This window comes from Scyliorhinus torazame, chromosome 13 (genome assembly GCF_047496885.1).
Source record: "Scyliorhinus torazame isolate Kashiwa2021f chromosome 13, sScyTor2.1, whole genome shotgun sequence".
Lineage (NCBI taxonomy): Eukaryota > Metazoa > Chordata > Chondrichthyes > Carcharhiniformes > Scyliorhinidae > Scyliorhinus > Scyliorhinus torazame.
Genome location: NC_092719.1, coordinates 197,254,133 through 197,278,379, shown reverse-complemented (window position 1 = coordinate 197,278,379; position 24,247 = coordinate 197,254,133). Strand labels below are relative to the sequence as shown.

Sequence of the window (24,247 nt, the reverse complement as noted above, 5' to 3'; positions counted from 1 at the left end):
TTACAATCTCTTTAACCTGTGCGACAGATGGTTTAGTTGGAAGCACTCTCACCTCTAGCCTGACGGAAGGACTTAAGCACAAAATCAAGGCTGACATTCCAATCGAGTGCTGTACTGTCAGAGGTGCTGAAGTGGATGTTAAAGAACCCATGTCAATATTTTGAAAAAGAGCAGGAGAATTATCCTGGCTAATATTTTATAAGCCCCATGGGGAAACTGTAAACCAAATTTATTGAATGAACCCCAAATTACCAACAAGATTTCACTTTTTAGTACCTTTTACTTTAATGTGATTCAGAACCAAAACAAATTAAACATGAATTAACAGACACAAGCTACTTCAAAAAGTTCAATTTCATTTCAAGTAGTCCTGCCCCGCAAAGCCTGTCCACTATCTACAAAGCACAAGTCAGGAGTGTAATGGAATACTCTCCACTTGCCTGGATGAGTGCAGCTCCAAAAAACACTCAAGAAACTCGACACCATCCAGGACAAAGCAGTCCACTTGATTGCTTCCCCTTCCAAACCCCCCACCGACGAACAGCCGTGTGTACCACCTGCAAGTTGCACTGCAGTAACTCACCAAGGTTCCTGAGACAGCACTTTCCAAACCCATGACCATTACCATCTAGAAGGACAAGAGCAGCAGATTCCTGGGAACACCACCACCTGGCGGTTCCTCTCCAAGTAACTCGCCATCCCGACTGAGAAATATGTCACCGTTCCTTCACTGTCGCTGGGGCAATATCCTGGAACACCCTCCCTAACAGCACAGTGGGTGTACCTACACTTCAGGGGAGCCGATTTAGCTCAGTTGGCTAGACAGTTGGTTTGTGATGCAGAGCGATACCATCAGTGCAGGTTAATTTCCCATACCGGCTGATGTTATTCATGAAGGCCTGCCTTCTCAACCTTGCCCCTTGCCTGAGGTGTGGCGATCCTCAGGTTAAATCACCACCAGAAAGCTCTCCCCCTCAAAGGCTTTTAAATATCCTGGGGGGGAGATTTGTTAGTGCTCTTTGGGGGGGTTTAAACTAATGCAGCAGGGGCATGGGAACCTGGATTGTAGTTTTAGGGTAAGGGAGAATGAGAGTATAGAGGTCAGGAGCACAGATTTGACATCGCAGGAGGGGGCCAGTGTTCAGGTAGGTGGTTTGAAGTGTGTCTACTTCAATGCCAGGAGTATACGAAACAAGGTAGGGGAACTGGCAGTGTGGGTTGGTACCTGGGACTTCGATGTTGTGGCCATTTCGGAGACATGGATAGAGCAGGGACAGGAATGGATGTTGCAGGTTCCGGGGTTTAGGTGTTTTAGTAAGCTCAGAGAAGGAGGCAAAAGAGGGGGAGGTGTGGCGCTGCTAGTCAAGAGCAGTATTACGGTGGCGGAGAGGATGCTAGATGGGGACTCTTCTGCCGAGGTAGTATGGGCTGAAGTTAGAAACAGGAAAGGAGAGGTCACCCTGTTGGGAGTTTTTTATAGGCCTCCTAATAGTTCTAGGGATGTAGAGGAAAGGATGGCGAAGATGATTCTGGATATGAGCGAAAGTAACAGGGTAGTTATTATGGGAGACTTTAACTTTCCAAATATTGACTGGAAAATATATAGGTCGAGTACAATAGATGGGTCGTTTTTTGTACAGTGTGTGCAGGAGGGTTTCCTGAAACAATATGTTGACAGGCCAACAAGAGGCGAGGCCACGTTGGATTTGGTTTTGGGTAATGAACCAGGCCAGGTGTTGGATTTGGAGGTAGGAGAGCACTTTGGGGACAGTGACCACAATTCGGTGACGTTTACGTTAATGATGGAAAGGGATAAGTATACACCGCAGGGCAAGAGTTATAGCTGGGGGAAGGGCAATTATGATGCCATTAGACGTGACTTGGGGGGGATAAGGTGGAGAAGTAGGCTGCAAGTGTTGGGCACACTGGATAAGTGGGGCTTGTTCAAGGATCAGCTACTGCGTGTTCTTGATAAGTATGTACCGGTCAGACAGGGAGGAAGGCGTCGAGCGAGGGAACCGTGGTTTACCAAGGAAGTGGAATCTCTTGTTAAGAGGAAGAAGGAGGCCTATGTGAAGATGAAGTGTGAAGTTTCGGTTGGGGCGATGGATAGTTACAAGGTAGCGAGGAAGGATCTAAAGAGAGAGCTAAGACGAGCAAGGAGGGGACATGAGAAGTATTTGGCAGGAAGGATCAAGGAAAACCCAAAAGCTTTCTATAGGTATGTCAGGAATAAGCGAATGACTAGGGAAAGAGTAGGACCAGTCAAGGACAGGGATGGGAAATTGTGTGTGGAGTCTGAAGAGATAGGCGAGATACTAAATGAATATTTTTCGTCAGTATTCACTCAGGAAAAAGATAATGTTGTGGAGGAGAATGCTGAGCCCCAGGCTAATAGAATAGATGGCATTGAGGTACGTAGGGAAGAGGTGTTGGCAATTCTGGACAGGCTGAAAATAGATAAGTCCCCGGGACCTGATGGGATTTATCCTAGGATTCTATGGGAGGCCAGGGAAGAGATTGCTGGACCTTTGGCTTTGATTTTTATGTCATCATTGGCTACAGGAATAGTGCCAGAGGACTGGAGGACAGCAAATGTGGTCCCTTTGTTCAAAAAGGGGAGCAGAGACAACCCCGGCAACTATAGGCCGGTGAGCCTCACGTCTGTAGTGGGTAAAGTCTTGGAGGGGATTATAAGAGACAAGATTTATAATCATCTAGATAGGAATAATATGATCAGGGATAGTCAGCATGGCTTTGTGAAGGGTAGGTCATGCCTCACAAACCTTATTGAGTTCTTTGAGAAGGTGACTGAACAGGTAGACGAGGGTAGAGCAGTTGATGTGGTGTATATGGATTTCAGCAAAGCGTTTGATAAGGTTCCCCACGGTAGGCTAGTGCAAAAAATACGGAGGCTGGGGATTGAGGGTGATTTAGAGATGTGGATCAGAAATTGGCTAGCTGAAAGAAGACAGAGGGTGGTGGTTGATGGGAAATGTTCAGAATGGAGTACAGTCACAAGTGGAGTACCACAAGGATCTGTTCTGGGGCCGTTGCTGTTTGTCATTTTTATCAATGACCTAGAGGAAGGCGCAGAAGGGTGGGTGAGTAAATTTGCAGACGATACTAAAGTCGGTGGTGTTGTCGATAGTGTGGAAGGATGTAGCAGATTACAGAGGGATATAGATAAGCTGCAGAGCTGGGCCGAGAGGTGGCAAATGGAGTTTAATGTAGAGAAGTGTGAGGTGATTCACTTTGGAAGGAATAACAGGAATGCGGAATATTTGGCTTCTGGTAAAGTTCTTGAAAGTGTGGATGAGCAGAGGGATCTAGGTGTCCATGTACATAGATCCCTGAAAGTTGCCACCCAGGTTGATAGGGTTGTGAAGAAGGCCTATGGAGTGTTGGCCTTTATTGGTAGAGGGATTGAGTTCCGGAGTCGGGAGGTCATGTTGCAGCTGTACAGAACTCTGGTACGGCCGCATTTGGAGTATTGCGTACAGTTCTGGTCACCGCATTATAGGAAGGACGTGGAGGCTTTGGAGCGGGTGCAGAGGAGATTTACCAGGATGTTGCCTGGTATGGAGGGAAAATCTTATGAGGAAAGGCTGATGGACTTGAGGTTGTTTTCGTTGGAGAGAAGAAGGTTAAGAGGAGACTTAATAGAGGCATACAAAATGATCAGGGGGTTGGATAGGGTGGACAGTGAGAGCCTTCTCCCGCGGATGGATATGGCTGGCACGAGGGGACATAACTTTAAACTGAGGGGTAATAGATATAGGACAGAGGTCAGAGGTAGGTTCTTTACGCAAAGAGTAGTGAGGCCGTGGAATGCCCTACCTGCTACAGTGGTGAACTCGCCAACATTGAGGGCATTTAAAAGTTTATTGGATAAACATATGGATGATAATGGCATAGTGTAGGTTGGATGGCTTTTGTTTCGGTGCAACATCGTGGGCCGAAGGGCCTGTACTGCGCTGTATTGTTCTATGTTCTATGTAAAGGGGAAAGGAGTATATGTCATCTGGGACTATGGCGACTTTACACTTACACTTTACACCTCAGGGACTGCAGCGTTCAAGAAGGCAGCTCACCATCACTTTCCGAAGGGCAACTAGGGATGGACATTGAATGCTGGCCCAACCAGTGACACCCACATCCCGTGAATGAATTAAAAAAGAGATGTCTAACACAACCAAAGCATTATTCCTAAGTGTGTATGACATTATGTAGCTGCAGAGTTCCATAATATGCTGTTCTTTAAACACGTTGTCCAGATCAGGTATCCCAACCAACAGCTTTCACCTTCCAGTTTCACAGGTATGATTATCATCAACAAGGCACTGGGAAACTTCATCCCATCAGATCGTGGCAGTCCTGATAGTGTAGCTCTCCACAATTCCTTTTCAGTCGACTAACCGCTGATTTACGTTTCAGCTATTTCTGGTAAAACATCCAACTCTTTAGCATCTCAGAGCTATTCACGCAACCTGTTACATAGTGCATTACATATTGTTGCCAATTCGCACCAGAGATGCCAATAATGTTGCTCTTTTTAACTGGATACCGATATGAGTTATTAATGATGATATTGCTTTCAGAGTCGCCAGGTATCAGATGATACCACCACAAGGTTTAACCGGATATCGATCAAAGACCCAACAACCAGTTAGTTAGTTCTAGTTCAAAGTTAGTTTATTTACACACAAGAATTGCTTCGACATGCAACATAAAACACTACGAGCTAAAATACACCTAACACTACAACAACTGGTACTTAACTTCAGGCACCTGGCTTTATGCAGAGGAACAAGGCCTTTGTTCGGATCTTGCGTGGCTGGGTCTGGAGAAGTGGCTTCGTTTCTGCTGGGCTCATCCGTCTGGTAGCGATCGTTGGTCTTGAACTTGCTTCTGGTCGTGGTTCTGCAATTGGTATCAGGCGTAGGCCGGGCCAAAGGAGTGCCGGTGTGCCGGGGCCAAGAGACTGAACACATGGCAGTGTCTCTTTTTATCCTTTGGGGGTTTCGCGCTCTTTTGGGCGGTCCTTAGCTTTGGACCCAATAATTCGGCAGGCTTCGATTACTGCCTTCGATTTTAGCCAATAAAGGGGCGGGTGCCTTGATGGCTGGGCGTATCTTGAGCGATCACTGACCTTGGCTGTTTGGGCTTCCTGGGTGAAGGGAGTGGTGCCGATGAGTCTGGATTTGTATCTGATACCTGAGTACAAGTCTTTTGTTCTGGGGAAATGGCCATTAGAATGCAAATTGGCTGGGGGTTTCGATAGTGTCTGGTTATCTAGTGGCAAATATACACTTAAGCTCGGAGTTCGTCTGGATCCTGCATTGGCCATATTTGCCGTGATTCTTTGCAAGTGGCCATGTTTCCCTTTGTAAGTGGCCATCCCAGATGGCTACAATATTACTCAAGTAACAACAATGCTACATCATGTTTACATAACAAGCTTCATCACAGTGTTACTTTACAATACATTCACCACACTTTATAATATTGTTACCTTCCCTTGTTCTTTAAACTCTCGACAGGACATCCGCAATCATATTGTTTCACTGCCATATGTCGAGTTGGAGAGGTTGGGGTTGCTCTCCTTGGAGCAAGGGAATTTATGGGGCAGATTTGATAGCGATACACAAGATTATGATAGGTTTAGATAAACTGGGCTTAGATAAAGTGGGCAAGGAAAAACTGTTGCCTTTAGGTGATTGTGAAAGGACAAGGGGACACACAGATTTAAGATTTTAGGCAAGAGGTGTAGGGGGAATGTGAGGAACAAAATCTTTACGCAGCGAGTGGTAATGACCTGGAACTCTCTGCCCACGAGTGTGGTGGATGTGGAAATGATAAATGATTTCAAAAGGAAATTGGCTGCATAACAGAAGGAAATAAACTCTCAGGGCTACAGGGAGCATGTGGTAGATTGTTCAATGGGAAGCTAGCATGGACATGAGCTGGATGGCCTCCCTCTAAACTGTCAATGGTTTATCTCTAAATTAACATCACAAAAGAATAAATTACTTGGTTAGTATTACAGTGCTGTTTGCATGACCTTGCTGTGCCCAAATTGTCAGGTTTCCCATATTACATTGGTGACAACACTTCAAAAGTATGTCATTATCTGTAAAGCGCTTTAACACAGTGGTTAGTACTGTGCTTCACAGCGCCCAGGATGCCCGGCTGGGTCAATGTCTGTGTGGAGTCTGCACGTTCTCCCCGTGTCTGCGTGGGTTTCCTCCGGGTGCTCCGGTTTCCTCCCACAAGTCCTGAAAGACGTGCTGTTGTGGAATTTGGACATTCTGAATTCTCCCTCCTGTACCTGAACAGGCGCCGGAATGGGGCGACTGGGGGCTTTTCACAGTAACTTCATTGCAGTATTAATGCAAGCCTACTTGTGATACTAATAAAGATTACTATAATTATTGAGGCATCTGGTGGTCATGAAAAACGCTACATAAACGCAAAACCTGAAATTTATGCCTGTTGGCCGAATGCACTTGGTGAGCCCAAACCTGCTCCCGGCTACAGCCGGCCCCGGAGCACAATTTAATGCTGGCCAATTAACAGGCATTCAGTGTGAAAGGCACGCTGAGCATGGCCGACCACTGCCGTGGAGGGTGAGAAGAGGACAGACACTGAGAAAAAGCAGTGTGTAGGCGGACGCTTCTGATGGGCTCCCTCGGGGGGCAGCCCCTGTAGAGCTGTCTCGGGGAGCTGATGACAGGTGAAAAATAAATAGCGACAGAAAAACTATGCAAAGAATATCTAAGAAGCACATAACGTACGTCCTTCCTTGGATCGAGATTGATGCCAAAACGTGAAGGCCGCCTGATCAATCGGCTCAACCGTCAATCACAAAAGCAGACGGGCCAGGTAAAATAGTGTTCAATTGATCCCCTTAATGGGCTAAATTGCCCGCTAGATTGTCAGGGGACCCGCGCAAGAGTCAGAAGCATGCCCACCGACTAAAATAAAGGTCTCTGTGCCAGCCCCTTCTCCAGGACCACATCCATCCAATGTGGAGCCTTATCCGAGATAACAATCGCCGAATATTCTGCCTTCCGCATCCTGGCCAACAGCGCCTTCCTTATGAGAAACCAGTAATCCTAGGCTACACATTGTGTACTGGCGAAAAGAACGAATACTACCCATCCATTGGTTCATAAACCTCCATGTGTCCGCCTCTCCCATCTCCATCGGCTCCGGCCAGCTAGCACCACAGGCAATCCCATGATCTTTAGATTCTGCCTTTGTGACTTGTTCTCCAATCTTCCACTTTGGCTCTCAGTCCTTTGTTACACTCCACCACCCTCCGCAGCTCCTCACCCATCGAGATGGACTGGTCAATGTGCTGCAACAATGTCTCCTCCACCCCCTTCAACGCGTCTCTTTGCTCCCGCGCTGGCGTCGGCGTCTTTGCCAGAGCCTCCTTCATCGGGGCAAGTGTCTCATCCAGCCACTTCTTGAGCAAGCCATCCTCTCCTTGCGATGCCTGTCAATGTTTCTCAAACTCCCTGACCATCACTTTGGCCAGTTTATCCACTGTAATGGGCACGGCCCCATTCAGCGGGCCTGCTCCTGCCATTTTTCCTCCCGCTCCGCCGGCAGACTTTCGTTCGCTCTCCCCCTTTTCCCCCCAGATTCTTTTTCTGGGTTTTCGACGTCCATTGGTCACCTTAGACTTTCCAACATATAATCATTCAAAATTCTCCCCAAAAACTGGGTGTGAAGGGCCAAAAAACAGAAGCTCGAGCAGGAGCCAAGCAATATGTGACCTCCACCTACATGTCGCCACCGGAAGTCCCTATTTAAATACAGTATTGCCAGTGTCACAGTGGTAGCACTCACTTTTGGAAACAAACCCAATTCCTGGTCTTGAGCAGATGACCTATGCAGGCACTTTGGTGCAATACGAATGTGCATTGTCAAATAATACCCTAAACCAAGGTCCTATCTGCTTAAGATGAGACATAATAGATTCCATGGCACTATTCAAACAGCAGGGGAGGTCTCCTAATATCCTGCCCTGTGCTTCTTTACCCAAAAAGTGCTGAAAATTTGGACGCCACTACCACGATAATTGGGTGAAATGAATACTGGACAAACATGAGGGAGAAGGGAATAGAATGTTATGCTGATAAATTCCGATGAAAGATAGGAGGCTGAAGTGATAAACCATTCTTTATTGTTCACAAAATCAGCTAAACGCCCTTGCAGTTTCCTGGCGCATGTCTTTGATGCGCCTTTGCCTGTCCTAGTGCTGCTATGCAGTGGAACTCCAGTGGTTGCAGCATGACAGCTGAATTTCAGTGGGAGGATACTGCAGATGGCTTTGGAGGACAAGCTGAAACAACACTGGGCCTAAAAGGACTGCACCATGGCAGCAGCTGCCTGGATTTTCTGGCTGACACACGCAGGGAACTGCAAAGCAGGAGTATAAATGCGGTCACTCAGAGAGGATAACCGGTTCACATTCTCCCAGAATAGTACTTCATCGATCTCAATATTCTGTTGGAGGTTAGATCACTGGATTATTGTGACACCCTGCAAACTCCTTTGAATGCTGGACCTTCAGCCACAATGAGCTGGCAGGATTGCAAGCTGATCTTGCATTACAGAAGTCTGAGCTTCCACTGCAGTGCACAATGTTTGGTATCTTCTACTTGTGGTGCAATGGGAGTGAGACATCAGCCATTGGACACTATGATGTTTGGGTCCACAAGTGTGCTAATGGAGTTGTCCATCCATCCCTTACATGTTGGTAAGGCTGGGCTCGAAATTCTACACAAAGCCTTGTACCAAGTTAGTGCTGGTCTCCTCCATACTCCCTGCCCTTGTGCACAGGCTTTATGGCTGGCCTGCCAATACACCCAAGCATTTCATTGTGCATATTCAACAATCTTCTTTTATAGTCCTCACAGAAGTGCTTATTCGGGTCCTCTACAGCAGAACCCGTGCAATCTCCCCTTCCAGCGAGCTGGCACCTACTCTACCCTTGTCTCGCTTTGTCTGCAGGGACTCGGCCCTGCTTCCTTACCATGTGCTGATCCTGCCTCTAATCTTTCTCTAAAGTGCACAGTCAGTATTTGAGCTAGTGACCTAGACTAGGAACGCAAATGATGGTGTTCTTTGTTCATCACGGTCATCTTGTTCTTCCATCAATGTCTGGTCAGGTTACAGTTCTTGACATCTGAAAGAGGAAAGGCAAAATAGTAGGGTCGAAGTGAGGGGTGGAAAGCGAGTGATAGATGCTTTACACTGTCTGCAGTTTGCAAATCAGAAAAGATCGAGAGATGAGGGGCAGGTGGATGTAGAGAGAATTAGGCATGAGGTTGTCACTGTGGACAGTTTCAGCCCCATTCCTAAGACTGTGATAGCCATTATGGCAACCACTGTCACCTCAATGGGGGAAGGACATGCCTGTACCCTGCCAATTACGTCAACTTCTTAAGCGAGAGAAATGTGTTAGTACATGCAATTTGTTTGGATGATGTGCCGGTCATGGTTAAATAGCTGTTACGATGTGAAATCTTGAGAGATGTGAATGAGAGGTTTGCAACAATACGAAGGGTGTGTGAGGTAAAGCGAAGAATGCTAGGTATGAGCAATGAATGATAGATTGTTGGTAGATGAAGGATGGTGGTGCATTGTGCAATATATGAAGGTATATTCATTGACCATAACCACCCATCAGGTCACCAAGCACTCCCATGCATTGCATCCAAGTCCTTGTGGCTTGCCCATCATTATCTCTTTCAACTGAAGTTGCAAAGTTTGTCCTCTGTAGATATATCATATGTCCAGCATAGCAGAGAACCTTGGTGCATCCTCCCCTGTTCCACCATAATTAACTAGTCTTCCTACTCAAGACTCTGTTCCACAAACAGTTTAAGCTGTTAAACGAAATCAAGCAAAAATGCAACTCTCCTTTAAGAGGCAGAGCTTGGCTTTAAGTAGTGGGAGCCTTGAACAAACTTGGGCCCTCTGCTGTGGCATGCAGGCACCCAACAGTGGGTTTAGTGCTGGCTGTCTGCCAGTATCATTTAAATTAACAGCCAACAAGATGATGGTGCTCTGCCTGTATCAGAAGCAACGAGTGTGGGTTAATCAGACATCACAAGCTCATCAGCGGTGCCCCAACTGATTGGCAATCAATGTACAATTTCTAGCAATGTCTAAGCTGACAAACAAGCAGGGGAAACCAGTTCTCCACTACAATTCCATCCTCACAGTTAACTCCTGCTTTAACCAGCTTTATGTCAGAATAATGTTACAGCCTGACGTCACTTCAGTGAAGACAAATGCCATTTGTCAGAACGGGCTCCACTGACAGCTCACTTGTTCAGGAGAAATGGTTATGTGGCCTTATCATGACTTGGAAGGTTCCGCTAATGGAAGCTGCAGGCGCAAGGGCTTTTGTAATAAAGGACGAAAGCATCAACATAAAAACAAAGACACAATTCAACTTTTATTTACCACAAAATGTTTTTACTAGAATTTCAGTGCTAGCAGCGCCAGTGTTCAAGAGGATCTACCCACACCCATTTCCCCCATCCCACCATATTTTACAACTGAGGAACATAGCCATTGATTCCAGTCGAATTTTTAAAAAATTCAGTCAGGCCACTTCCAAAGGAAGGTTGAATTTAAGGTCAGAGAGTTAACTGGTTCCAGGTGAAATATCTGGGCACACTAATGAAACACTTCAAACTATGGAATCAGTCAAAAGAATGAATAGAACCAGATTGTTTTGCACTCACCCAGGTCCAGCACATTGAGTTAAATGAAGATAGCAACGAGTGCATGGCCCTGATTATGTAGCTAGCCTAAATATACAGATGCAGGGTACAATACAGAGAAATGTCAGTGTTACTTCTGCTCATCTAGTAAGGGCAGCATGAGAAATGTGCAGCATAATCACATATACAGCAGTTACTTTGTTTATAGAGAGGGAATACAGTCAGTGTATGATAGCAATACTCAACTAGTCCATTTGTACAGGGTCAGTAGCAGAAAATACACACTGTTACACTGGCCAATATGAAGAAACCTCCATTTTCTTCTTTAAAAAATGTATTTGGAATAACTGTCTATGATAGTAAAGCAGTAGGTTCCGAGTGAGAATATCTGGCTGAAGCTGAGGTATGTCACAGTCATGGGGTAAATATAGGAGAGCATACTTTCAGATTTAAGCAGTGGGGAATTGCAGAACATCTTTTGAAAGATGGAGGCAAAGCCTTCCTCCATTTAGCCCCAGGGTAAAACAATGGGAGATTCAGCACTGGCACTTACATCTTACACCAGCAGATGGCTGCTGCACTTTACAAATAGCTGCTTTTTGACATGGGTGGAACACACGACACACCTTCAATTAGAAAGAGTAAAATTCCCGAGTACAGCCCTTTGAGGTAAACTGCCAAACTAAAAACTATTAAATTATTTAAAGCTAATTTTGTGAATATATGGAAGGAAAACAATCCTATCAGACTAATTCACAGCCATGTCCTTTGACTCAAAACGAAATACAGAACAGGAAAGGGACACCTTAAAAATGAATGCTGGAAAGGGCGGCACAGTGGTTAGCACTGCTGCATCATGGCGCCGAGGACCAGGGTTCAATTCTGGACCTGGGGAGTTTGCACATTCTCCCCGTGACTGTGTGGGTCTCACCCACACAACCCAAAACGATGGGGGATAGGTGGATTGGCCACGCTAAATTGCCCTTTAATTGGGAAAAAATAATTGGGTATTCTAAATTTATTTTACAGAAACGAATTCCAGGTCAGCACGTTGATGCAGTGGTTAGCACTGCTGCCTCACGGTGCCGAGGTCCCATGTTCGATCCCGGTTCTGGGTCACTGTCCGTGTGGAGTTTGCAAATTCTCCCCGTGTTTGCATGGGTTTCGCCCCCACAACCCAAAGATGTGCAGGGCAGCTGGATTGGCCACGCTAATCTGCCCCTTAATTGGAAAAAAAATTGGGTACACTAAATTTATAAAAAACAACGAATGCCAGAACTATGGTTAAAAATGGGTTTTAATGAAGGGCCTATTTGCTATTAGAAGTTCTGGTAGATTAAAAATCTTTCTGCAAATCCTTCAAATTTACTGAGGGAGCAGGAGCAATTTTGAAAGGGAGTGTGGGGAGAAACTGGCTGGATGTCAAATGAAACATCAAAACCAAATCCTTCCCAATTCCATCCAGTTAAGGCTATACAGAGAACTTTCAACTGCTGCTCATTCTGATCCCATGTAACATGGAAAATAATTTCCCCACAGTTAAGTACAATAAATTAATACAGTTAATACAGAAACAACAAATGGCCAATTGTAAGAATTTGCAAAGTTCTACTTGGTGTGGGGTGTGGTGGGGTGATGCATCTCATGGGCAGATCTGTACTGTACTGAGAAAGGATTAAGAAAAAAGATTTGACACACACATACAGAAAATGCAGAACAACTAAATGCTGGAAATACACAGCAAGTCTGTCAGTATCTGTAAAGAGAAATCTATCTAGGGGTGTGTGCTGCTGAAGGCTACATACCCGAAAAATCTTAAGCTCCACATGTTCAGCAGAACATATCCAAAATATCATAACCAGTCTTTTTTCTTTACTGAAGCTGACAGAAGTTAGAAAATTCCTATTTCTAATATTTCACAGCTTATTTTCTGCAAATAAATCTTAAAATATAAAACAAAATAATATGCAAGAAGGAGCAGCAATGGGCCAGTGACAAAGATCAAAGATTGAAAGAACGGATTCATTGTAAGGACACACACACACACACACACACACACACACACTGGAATGGCTAGCCGAGAATCATTCCCCAGGAACTCTACACCCACTCGGATCCATGAACCATACCGAAGTCAGTAAGTGTTTGCAGGGGGAGAAATTGGAAGAAAAATAAAGCCAGATCTCTCAATTAAAGAAATAATGCTCAAGAAACAGATCAGTAAGATATAAATATAGATCCTTTCCAGTGTAAAGGTACATTCCAATTTCATGGTAGTTTAGTCATGGTATTATTTCACAGATCAGTTAGGGGCTCCAATGACGACGCTCAAAATTCACGATTATTACAGTTTGAACAAAGGCGCTGGTTGCTCCTCTGATGAACATACCAAAAAATCCTTTAAGCATACTCACATTCCTGTCTCAAAGAGGCATCAAGGATATCTTTTTCATAGTTCAATCTACTTATGCTTAATATGCCGACTCCCTTCCAAAATGACAGGCTCCATTCTCCATGAGAAGGCAAATACAGTACCAAGAGTTTGCATGCAATCTTTCCCAAATAGCTCTCTTCTGCCACTCACCTTAGGAACACAGCTGAAACCTGGTTTTACCCTCAACTCAGATGCTCCACCAGTTCTACCTCTTTGATCTAAAAAAGTTACCTCCAAGGGCACCTTCTGATTTTGACCACCTCCAATGTGTTATCTTTCAGCCATAATTTCCAAAAGCATGAAATGGAATCAGCTATCGTGCTTATGTCTCTTCTTACAATCCAAAGACTGTTGTTCCTATCGTCAATGCCTGTCGAAGACAAAGACCAGAACAAGGTTTCTACTACCTTAATGCTAAACTGAAGCTATCTTGCTCTACTCCAGCCATTATCTAAAATGCCTCTGATTTATGCTCCACCAGCTAACTCCTCAGGCAGATGCACAGATTTCTCATCCACATCTAATCCAACTTTCTTTCAGGCCTGTAACACTGCCTGCCTTTGTACCTAATGGAAGCCATATTCACGCTTTGACTATGTCACACCTAGACTCATTCAACATTTTCCTAACTGGATTTAACTCTTAACAAGTTGCACCTCACACAAAATACAACAACCCACACACTCAACCTCTCTCACCTCAATTAGTGTTCAATGTCTACTGACTGTATTCGCATTTCCATCTGTTTTCTTAACTGGAGGTCACTTAACATCTGCTATGAGGAGCATGCCACAAAGGTCAGGAAAAAGGTCACTTACAGAACAGCACATCAAGTATGCAAGCTACTTCCCAATAATCCCACCCCCACAAATTGAGAAGCAATCTTAACCTGATCTGTATTCATTCACACTTGACCCCATCACATCTTCAATCCATTTATCCTCATGAGTTGGATAACTTTAGGAGTAAACTTGCTTGAATGAAAACTAGGATCGTGAGACTGTGGTCAGACACTAAAGTGGGACTAGACCAATTACCAGACTCTGATCCTGGAAGAGTACAAACTGGGAATTGACAGGTTTATTAGACAAGGCCACGCTCCATTCAGCTGAAGTTGGGACATTTTTGCCAAAAATAAGATATTTTGTAAACGGAAGCACAGTTTTGCGGAGGGTGTTACAGAAGATAATTCTTCTCCCCTGAAAGTTAAATATGCTTCTGGGTCAAGACCATGCTGCAGCTTTTTACAATAAATTAGAACAGTGCATTATTCAGAAAAAACTATCATTGTACATTTCATCAAAACTCTGTATTCACCAAAAGTATAGCATGAGAGTTGTTTCGATATAAACAACCCCACGTATGCCATCTGAATATAAATAATCTTGTGTTTTCAGACATGCAGTTTACTTGTGTTGAATTCATAATTTATAGATTGCTATTTACCCATACTTCCAAGTGGCAATCCCAGCCGCTGGCTTGGTCAAAACAGTCCACTGGATAAGAAGCCAGTTTTGTTTTAGATAGTCAGCTATTACCACAGATAACCATCCGATTCACTGCACTCAAATTATGTTCCTCATTATTTTCCTTTAAGAAATCCATCTACAAGACGATCTGATTTCTCCGACAGCCAGTAGCCTGCCGTTGCGGCAATGGCACCAATGAAAATGGAGGTAAAGACCATATCCCCCTTTGCAGCAAGTGTTGCCAGTGCACATATGATGACACCAAAGAACATCTGCTGCAGAACCACCATCTCATCCTCAGTCACATTGTCAAAGAGGCCTTCCTCAGGGACAGCTGTTGAAGGAATAGAGAGAATTGAGTATCAGTTATTTAAAAATAAAACATTTCTATTTACAAATTTAAAGGGGCAGATGCAGAATAAAACGTTTCCGGCTCTGCCCCACTGAGCATTTCTTGGATGGTACCCCTTCCCCTTCCAGCTGCTAATTGATCTGCTGTGCATTTCCAGCACCTATTTCCCTTTATTATAAAAAGTTATTTCATCGACATTTTTCCAGCTAATGTAATATTGCCGTGCACTATGTTATATTAGCTCTACTTAAACTTTCAAAAGGGAATCATGGCTGTTTTATCCTGGAATAGAGGGATACAAGTCTGGGTTAGAAGAGGAGATGTAATACTTACGGGTCAACTTGTCTTCAACACAGAGATCATCCTGCTTCGAAAACCCATCAACACATGCACACGTGTAGCTGCCATCTGTGTTTTTACACTGCTCATGAGCACCATTACAGACTTGTTTCTCACTGTTACACTCATCAATATCTGTAAAAAAAACAGAACACATTGAGACACCAAACTTTTCACAACTGAACTATTTCTCCAGTCTCCAAAACACTTGGAACAGAACTCCCACTTCCTCTCCAGCTCCCAACCGAAATAGTTTTGAGCTGCAAACGCTCCTTTAATCTGAATGTAATTTACTGGAAGTGTTTGCTCTCCATCAAATTCTTCCATCAACTGGGATAGGGACACCATTGCACCTAAACCATAGACTGTTTCAAAAATAGGTGCTATCAATTTCACTGGTCCTCTGTTAAATTCTGTGCTGCAATCTGCTTGTAATGGATGTTGTTTGCCCTTCCTTACTTAGACTGTTCATAGAAACATAGATAATAGGAGCAGACCAAGCCTGCTCCGACATTCATTATGATCATGGCTGATCACCCAACTCAATAGCCTAATCCAGCTTTCTCCCTATGTTTTTTGATCCCAAAGTGCTATATCTAACTGCTTCTTGAAAACATACAATGTTTGGAACTCAACTACTTCCTGTGCTAACGAATTCCACAGGCTGAACACTCACTGGGTGAAAAAATCTCTCAACTGGGTCCTAAATCGTCTGCACCTTTTCCTCAGGCTACGACCCCTGGATCGCGACACACCCACCATCAGGAACATCCTTCCTGCATCCACCTCTGATTACTGACCAACGGAAGCAATTTATATATTTTTAAAAATCTTATTTTGAATAGTTTGTTGCGATATCCACCGAACCTAGTGGCACAGTGGTTAGCACTGCTACCTCACAGCACCAGGGACCTGGGTTCGATACCAACCTCGGGTGATGGTGTGGAATTTGCACTTTCTCCCCGTGTCTGCATGGGTTTCTTACAGGTGCTCCGGTTTCCTCTCACAGTCCAAAGATGTGCAGGTTAGGTGAATTGGCCATGCTAATATTTCCCCAAAACGTGAGGTGGGATTATGGGGATAGCAAGATAGGGCCGAGGTAGGATGCTCTATTGGAGCAAGGGCCGGTGCAGACCCGATGGGCCTCCTTTTGCACTGTAGGGATTCTATGATGATCTTCTATTCTAGTGAAAAGAGATCAGTTTCACTAATTGATCCTCATAACTAAAGCTTCTATCTTCTTGCTTTCTGAAATCGCTCCATGGGCTTGACAGCCTTCCTTGTGCACATACTAGAATACTTACCGAGGCACTTTGCGCCATCCATCTTGTAACCTTTGTTACACTTTTTACATCTGCTAGGTCCACCTCCCATGCAGGTCAAACAGGCCTTGTCACAAGCTAGAAATCAGACAAGTATTAGGTGTTACGCACGGCACAGAGTGTCCCAAAGCCTGGCAAATTGCTTATTTTCTTTTTATTAGTCTTCTTGGTCTCACTGAAGCTCACTAAGCACTGATAAAGAAAATAAGCTGGAAGAGTGGATTATTCTGCTCCTCGAGTTTAAGGCCACTTCCTCTTGACCATTACCAAATGCTTTGCTTAAATCAATGATTTCTAACCTGTTCTCAGGAATGCCTTGTAGTGACATGAAGGCAAAAATCACTCCACAATACTAACAAGTTGTAATAGCTAAACAAGCAAGAAATTGCTTTCACACGCTCAACTTTCCCTTGATTTTGTGTGGTGGTCTTTGGCAAGATGGTTGATGAAAATTTGCTCTCAACATTCTGGCAGTATCTGAAGACAGGAAATCTTAGAAGTAGGAATTACACATTGTCTTGTCTTGCAAGATTTTACTTTGGCGAAGGTCCAACTAAGATCAAGTACTTGTTAATGTGAAGAATCATGAGACAAGGGAGGGAAGTTCTGCATTTTCACTGCATTGTACTACGTCCTAAAATGTACAAACTGTAGCTGGAAGGATGATTTTATCATAGAAAGGAAAGCAACACTGACCTCTGCACTCATAGGAGCCATCCATGTTCACACAGTAATGGCCAGCTTTGCAGTTTGCCAACTCATTGTCACACTCATCAATATCTGAATGAGAGAAAAGAGATGATTAGATTTTGTTTAAACTAAGAAAATATCAAACAAGCTCTCAAAGATTCCAAAAATGCTTTTCGTACAAGTTACAAAAAAGTTGCCCCTCTCGATTAAATACTGTTTTAGATTTCTGGATTTGTGTTTAAACGAACAGCCCGTAACAGCCTCCCCGAACAGGCGCCGGAATGTGGCGACTAGGGGCTTTTCACAGTAACTTCATTTGAAGTCTACTTGTGACAATAAGCGATTTTCATTTTCATTTCATTTTTTCATTTTCATTTTCAGACCGCGACTCTCTCCACTTTGTGTTGTGATCTTGTACTTTGGTTCTAAACTGTCCCTAGTAATAATGAGTGGTTACTGGATCCTGTAAAATGTCAAACACATTTATATTGAATGTTATAGCTGTAACTAGCCCATAGTACGGGGGACGATTTGAACTAAGCTGGCTTTTTATTAGGAAGATCTAAAACTAGCCCCATCAACTTGCTCTCCCGAATCTTCTCGTCAAAGTGTTTATCTACTTTTCCCTTAAAAGATGCAATGACCGAAGCTCCCAATGGTAAAGGATTCAACTTATCTGGAAAGTGCTATGCAAGTGCAAGATCTTCCGGTCACAAATTTCTACAAAAATAAATTTCCTCTAGATTTGATAGATATGTTCAAAATCATGAGGGAGTTGGTCAGAGTATATAGGGAGAAATTGATCGTAAAAGATCAAGGCTGTGAGAGCACAGATATAAAGTGATCTGTAAAAGAAGCAAATGTGATGTGAGAAAACCCTTTCTCACATCAGGTCTGGAATGCACTGCCTGGAAGTGTGGTAGAGGCAGGTTCAATTGAGACATTCAAGAGGGCATTAGATGATTACTTGAATATAAACAATGTGCAGGGATACAGGGAGAAGGAAGGGAAATGGCCTAAGCCATGATGCTCATTTGGAGAGGCACGCTGGGTCAATTGTCCTCCTTCTCTGCCGTAACAATTCTGTGATTCTACTCTTCTCTTCTGACTAGCTAAGTGCCAACTTTAAATTGATAACCCCAGTCACTGATTCCGCAAACAAAGGAAAGAATCCATCTCAATGTACCATCTCAAAACCATTCATAATGTTAACCGAATCAACAGAAATACTTTATTTCAAGGCCAGAGGAAAGAATAATGAATTGAAGTGTTCCGACTGTGCATTATTCACGTTGAAGTTTAATCCTCAACAGGTCACAAGGATTGCAAAGATAAACAGCAAGAACTTACCTATACACTTATCAACATGCAGGAACCAGCCAACTTTACACTCTTGACATTTATAGTCCTCAGGGCCTGTGCACTTCTTACAGGATTTGTAGCATTCTGAAACACAGCAGCCAACAGGACATAAAATCAAGCTAACTGCGGTAATATCTCACAAAGCTTAGAAATCATTTTTCCAATTGAGGGGCAATTTAGCGTGGCCAATCCACCTACCCTGCACGTCTTTGGGTTGTGGGGGTGAAACCCGCACAGCCAGGGGGAGAATGTGCAAACTCCACACGGACAGTGACCCAGGGCCGGGATTGAATTGGGGTCCTCAGCACCGTGAGGCAGCAGTGCGAACTACTGCGCCATCTTGCGCCCTCGAATTGAGAATAATTGACAAAAAGAGGGGTTCTGGATTTGCCATTAGGCATGTCGATAAAAGCCATCTGATGAGAGGAGGATGTCACTTTCAGTTTTGATATCAAAGTCTGTTTGCTACTCTTGGAATCTTTGACAGATTTAAAATGTAGCTGAATACTGCAGCCAATGTAACAGAGTGAACATGCTCTCTGACATGTCACATAAAATCAATATTTAAAGAAAAATATAGATCAGAATTCTTACTAGTGACAATTGCTACTACAGTGTTCCATTCCACAGAAAGATTCTGCGCAGGCTTTGATTCCAAAAAAGATGCACCTCACACATAAAATGATCACTCGGATGAGATAGTCAGTGACTACTGATGCCAATGAAAACAAGATATAAAAATGAAATTTATTATGCATCTGCTTCGCCATTTATCTCCATGTACAAGATCTACACAGATTATTTGTGCTTTCCTTACATCGTCGGGTTATATTTACAGAATAAAAGATATGGAAATACATTTCACATACCTTGACATACCAATTGGGTTTCATTCCTTGACTCTTCAAAGTATCCATCAGCACACTCCATACAGATCGATCCTGCGTAGCCTGAATCACAATTACATAATCCAGTTCCAGATCGGGTTCCGTTACCATCACATTGACCATATCCATTGCATGGTTTTGTAGAGCCACCTGTACATGCTGTAAATATGGAATAAAAACTTAATGATTAGAATGCAATTGTTCCTTTGACAGCACCTTCCAAACCCACAATCTCCACCACCTAGGACAAGGGCAGCAGGTGCATGGAGCGTCACCACCTACAAGTTAAGCTCCAAGCCACATACCATCCTGACTTGGAACAATATCACCGTTCCTTCACTGTCTCTGGGTCAAAATCCTGGAACTCCCTTCCCAACACCATAGGTGCACATGCACCACATGGCTACAGCGGTTCAAGGCAGCTCACCACCACCTTCTCAAAAGTAATTAAGGAAGGACAATAAATGCTAGCCCGCCAACAAAGTCCACATCTGGCGATCGGATAAAGAAATTAAATCAATTACTTAGTTAAAACAATTATAGTGTCCAAGACACCAACTTGCAATTAGATAGGACCCATGATCTTGCAAAGCACTTTGCATAAGCATTAACAGACAAATCTGATATCAAATCTTGGTCAAAAAGGTAGGTTTTAAGAAGTATCTTGCAAAGAAGAGACAAAGTTGGAGCAGCTTAGGGAAAAAAAATCCAGAGCTTACAGCTCAAATAGCTCAAAGTGCAGTGGTCCCAACAGTGGGGCAATCGGAAAATTGATGATGCACAAGCGGCCAGAATTGGAAGAACAGGAGTACTGTAGGTGATTACAGATGTAGGGAGAAGACTTGCGCATGTCACTGGCTCAGGTACAACAAACTTAACAATTGATGATTGCAATATTAGGCTACTTACGAAGGCAGAGCTACTCAGCATTTTAAACTCTTAGGAACTTGAAAATAATTTCAATTTCAAAATCTTTCAGACAGTACCTCATGTATTGAACAGACTTGGAAAAAGAGTGTACAATATATTTTGAAGTTCAGAAATAGTATTTTGTGCCTCCTGCAGGGTCTGTGGCAATTATTTGAGATGCCATGCTTATCTTTTGTATTTTCTGCATCCAATTAACAACATACCCAACAATATGGTACGATAAGCAATCAGTACATCACCAGGCCACCCACAGTACAAAAACATTTTGGCCTTCCAGTTCTCAGAAATACTACTTCCCCTAGCCAAGAATTTCATAGTCAACTTCTTTGGAATAACCGCCTAAACATGATGCCACTCACAATCAGCTCAGAGACTGCATGCTATTAGGCTAGCTGGGGCATATGTCAATCACCTGTACAAGGAGGAAGCTGAAATTTTCAAAATATGCTATCCTTCCTGAAAGGGCAATTTATGCATCACAAGAGGATGAGAAACTCCAAAACAAATCATACAATAGCAAGTTGTACTTTTTATTAGAACAAAAGGCACTACAGGGAAATCAGATAAAGGTGATCAAAATTCTGACGGGTTTTTTTGTCAAGGTTAATGGGGAAAAAAGGTCAATGGGAAAAAATGAGCTGGAGTCAGTAAAAGGCAAAACACTTTTGAAACGGAGAGAAGTTAGAAGAAATCCTCCCCTACCGCCTCCATCCTCACCCAGAGGATGGATAGATGGAATGCTCTTCCAGAAGCAGCAGGAGAAGTATAATTCATTAAATTGGGGAAAACAATGTTAAAGGAAAGGGTATTGGGAATATGACTTTTTAAAGAGCTTGCACAAACACAATGGGCCCTTTTGTGTTGCAAGATGCTACGGTCATGAATTTCCTCTTTTGGCAGGTAAACTATGACAGCTGCCATAAGTTAAGGTCCACCTCAATCTCTTGATTCTTTGATACAGCTTCAGCAACCAGCCATCTCACACACTAGCAGCTATCAGGGAGTCCCTGGACAGAGCAGTCGGCTAGGAGATGGGAAGCTCCAGTTAAGCAGGAGTGGGAACATGTTGCCAAGCAGGAAGTCTTGTAATTTAGAGAGGAACATTTGTTTTCCGTAGCTAAAATAAATATATTGTCTGAAATACAAGGTTCAGTTGTCTTGTGTTTTGTTACTTATAGTTAGGGCAGTTTCATTTGGCATGGACTTCGTCACTTTAAGCCAATGAGGTCTGCTGCACTGCCATCAGTCAGGATGGGTAAAAGGAGATGAGACTAAGGTGCTGATACTGCAGTCATCAGTCAATGAAAACTTCTAATACATTTTGCAGCTACAAGTGAGGGGAATGCCCGGTTTACATTAGAAGATGAGACAGATATCTGCGGAAAAGAACCCTTCCTATTTACTTATACCAGCCGCTGCGCGGTTGCCACATGTGTGCCAGTATGTTGCCCTGCACACTGGGGAAGTCTGTAATTATGCTTTCAGGGAGATGGCTGGCACCCACATGGAGGAATTCAGCTCTTTATTAAAGTGTGCAGTCAGCCACTTGCATGAAACGTGTCCTGACTGCTCCCCAATGAATGCTGCATCGATGTTCTGTGGCAGCCTGGAAGGTGGTGGAGGTGTGGAAATTGAGAGCCACTCCCAAAATATTTGCCGTGTAGGAGTAGATTGGTTGAAAATCACTATGAAGTTGGCAGTTGCACAATGGCATTTTGGAAAAGGTCTATGACCATATGCATAATGCTTTGGAGAGATCCTCAGAGGACTCATTTGACCTATATGCATGTTGGGGAGTACAACTATGAAGGCTATTGAATTGGATGATCAGCCATGATCATAATGAATGGCAGAACAGGCTCGAAGGGCTGAATGGCCTCCCCCTGCTCCTATTTTCTATGTTTCTATTAAGCTGCTTTCTGCCATCAGATTGCCTGATTCTCCTGACCTGGACATGCTGCTGATACCACTTTTCCTCCATTATGGTGACAGAAGAGTGAAATGCCCACAAGATAAGTCACCCCTTTTCAGAAGTTGATCTAAGGTTTCGGTTTGGGGAAAACTGTCCCAAAACCTTTTCTGGGACGAGAGGGAAACACTAGGAGAAAATAAAGTGCAGGAGACAGTGACATTAAAACGTAAAGGAAATAAATATTTTTTTTAAATGTTTCTCAGAAGCCTGTAATAAAGTGAAGTTCATGTCCTCTGCAGCTCACTAACTCTTCAGTCATTATAGAGAGTGAGTTACTAGATTGGGATGTTTTGGATTGGAAAATTACATAGATTACCAAAACAGCATAAACCCAGGGAACTAGGAATTCTTAAACAATGCTGTGGCTCAACCTGGACAAAAGTGAAGTTTTCCCGGTGAACCAGAGAGGAGGAGGGGCATAGCTGGGGGGTTCTTCCATTTAAAATAGCCTGAAACAAATTCTGGTACCTGGGGATCCAGATAGCCCATGACTGGACTCAGACCCACAAGCAGAATCTGACTGACCAGTCTGGCGCAGGAAGTTAAAAAGGACCTACAGAGATGGGGTGCACACCTGCTTTCCCTGGTGGGGGAGTGCAAACAATCAAGATGAACATATTGCCCAGGTTCCTCTTCATATTCAGATCCATACCCATCTTCGTCCCCAAGGCCGCCACAACACTCCCATTCCCGCCAGCAAAAAAAACACTCAACCAGCCTACTGGTGGTAGCAACACTAAGAACCTGGAACCTGATGAGGCACCACTTCAGGCTAACCGAGGTATCCACCATGGCCCCCATTTGTGGCAACCACTTTATTCCTACTGCCATGCTAGACCCCACTTTTAAGATATGGAGACAGGACAGGGGGTCACTGACGGTTCGGGATTTTTACACAGGGGACAGACTAGAAGAGCTGACGGAGAGACCGGAACAACCGAACGGACAGGAACTCTGGCATTTGCAAATCTAAAACTTTCTCCACGAGGAGACGACGAGGTGCCTTAGGGCCCCGAGAGACACAATACTGGAGGAATTACTGGAAGTGGACAGACAGGGAAAAGGGAACTGCAGGGACGACTTTTAGAAAGGACACACTCTCCACTGGACGGAACAAGGGAGAAATGAGAAGAGTTAGGGACGGATGTAGGGTGGGGTCTCTGGAGCGAAGCACTGAACAGGGACAACTACACCTCCTCCCACACAAGGCTAAGCCTCATGCAGCTGAAAGTGGTACACAGAGAACACCTAACCTGAACCTGAATGAGCAGGTTCTTCCAGAGGTGGAGGACAAGTGTGAGGTCCCGGCCAACCACGCCCACATGTTCTGAGCATGCCCCAGACTTGTTGGATTCTGGACAGTCTTCTTTGAAGTAATGTCCAAGGTTGTGGGGGTGAGGTTGGAGCCGTGCCCGAGTGACAGTCTTCAGGGTATTGGACCAGCCAGAACTTCATATGGGAGAGAGGGCGTATGCCCTTGCCTTTGCTTCCCTAATTGCCTGCCGGGGACTCCTGCTCGGCTGCCGATCAGCAGCACCACCCACAGCTGCAGACTGGCTGGCAGACCTAACGGAATTTCTCTGAAGAAGATCAAGAACACCATCTGAGAGTCGGAGGACAGCTTCCACAAAGCCTGGGGGCCATTTATCAGCCTGTTCGAAGATCTGTTCAAAGCCAACAACTCAACACCGACACGGGGATCAGAGGGCCCAACACAAAGCGACAAGAAAAAGACAAAC

At 44.1% G+C, this 24,247-nt stretch overlaps 1 protein-coding gene across 3 annotated transcripts in view; it reads right to left on the bottom strand.

Moving 5' to 3' along the window:
* Window positions 1-4,681: 4,681 nt before the first annotated feature.
* creld1b (cysteine-rich with EGF-like domains 1b) overlaps window positions 4,682-24,247 on the bottom strand; it is a 40,272-nt gene continuing 20,706 nt past the window's right edge. For 2 of the 3 annotated variants that reach the window (XM_072472789.1, XM_072472790.1), the window contains exons 6-11: window positions 19,589-19,765; window positions 18,708-18,803; window positions 17,364-17,447; window positions 16,650-16,745; window positions 15,340-15,480; window positions 10,456-14,988 (exon numbers count right to left, since the gene is read on the bottom strand). In XM_072472789.1, coding sequence (XP_072328890.1) covers window positions 14,768-14,988; window positions 15,340-15,480; window positions 16,650-16,745; window positions 17,364-17,447; window positions 18,708-18,803; window positions 19,589-19,765 — 815 coding nt within the window. In that variant the 3' untranslated portion in view covers window positions 10,456-14,767. Of the gene's footprint in view, window positions 9,203-10,455; window positions 14,989-15,339; window positions 15,481-16,649; window positions 16,746-17,363; window positions 17,448-18,707; window positions 18,804-19,588; window positions 19,766-24,247 lie in introns of those variants that run through there. The other variant, XR_011934205.1, reaches the window with a different exon arrangement.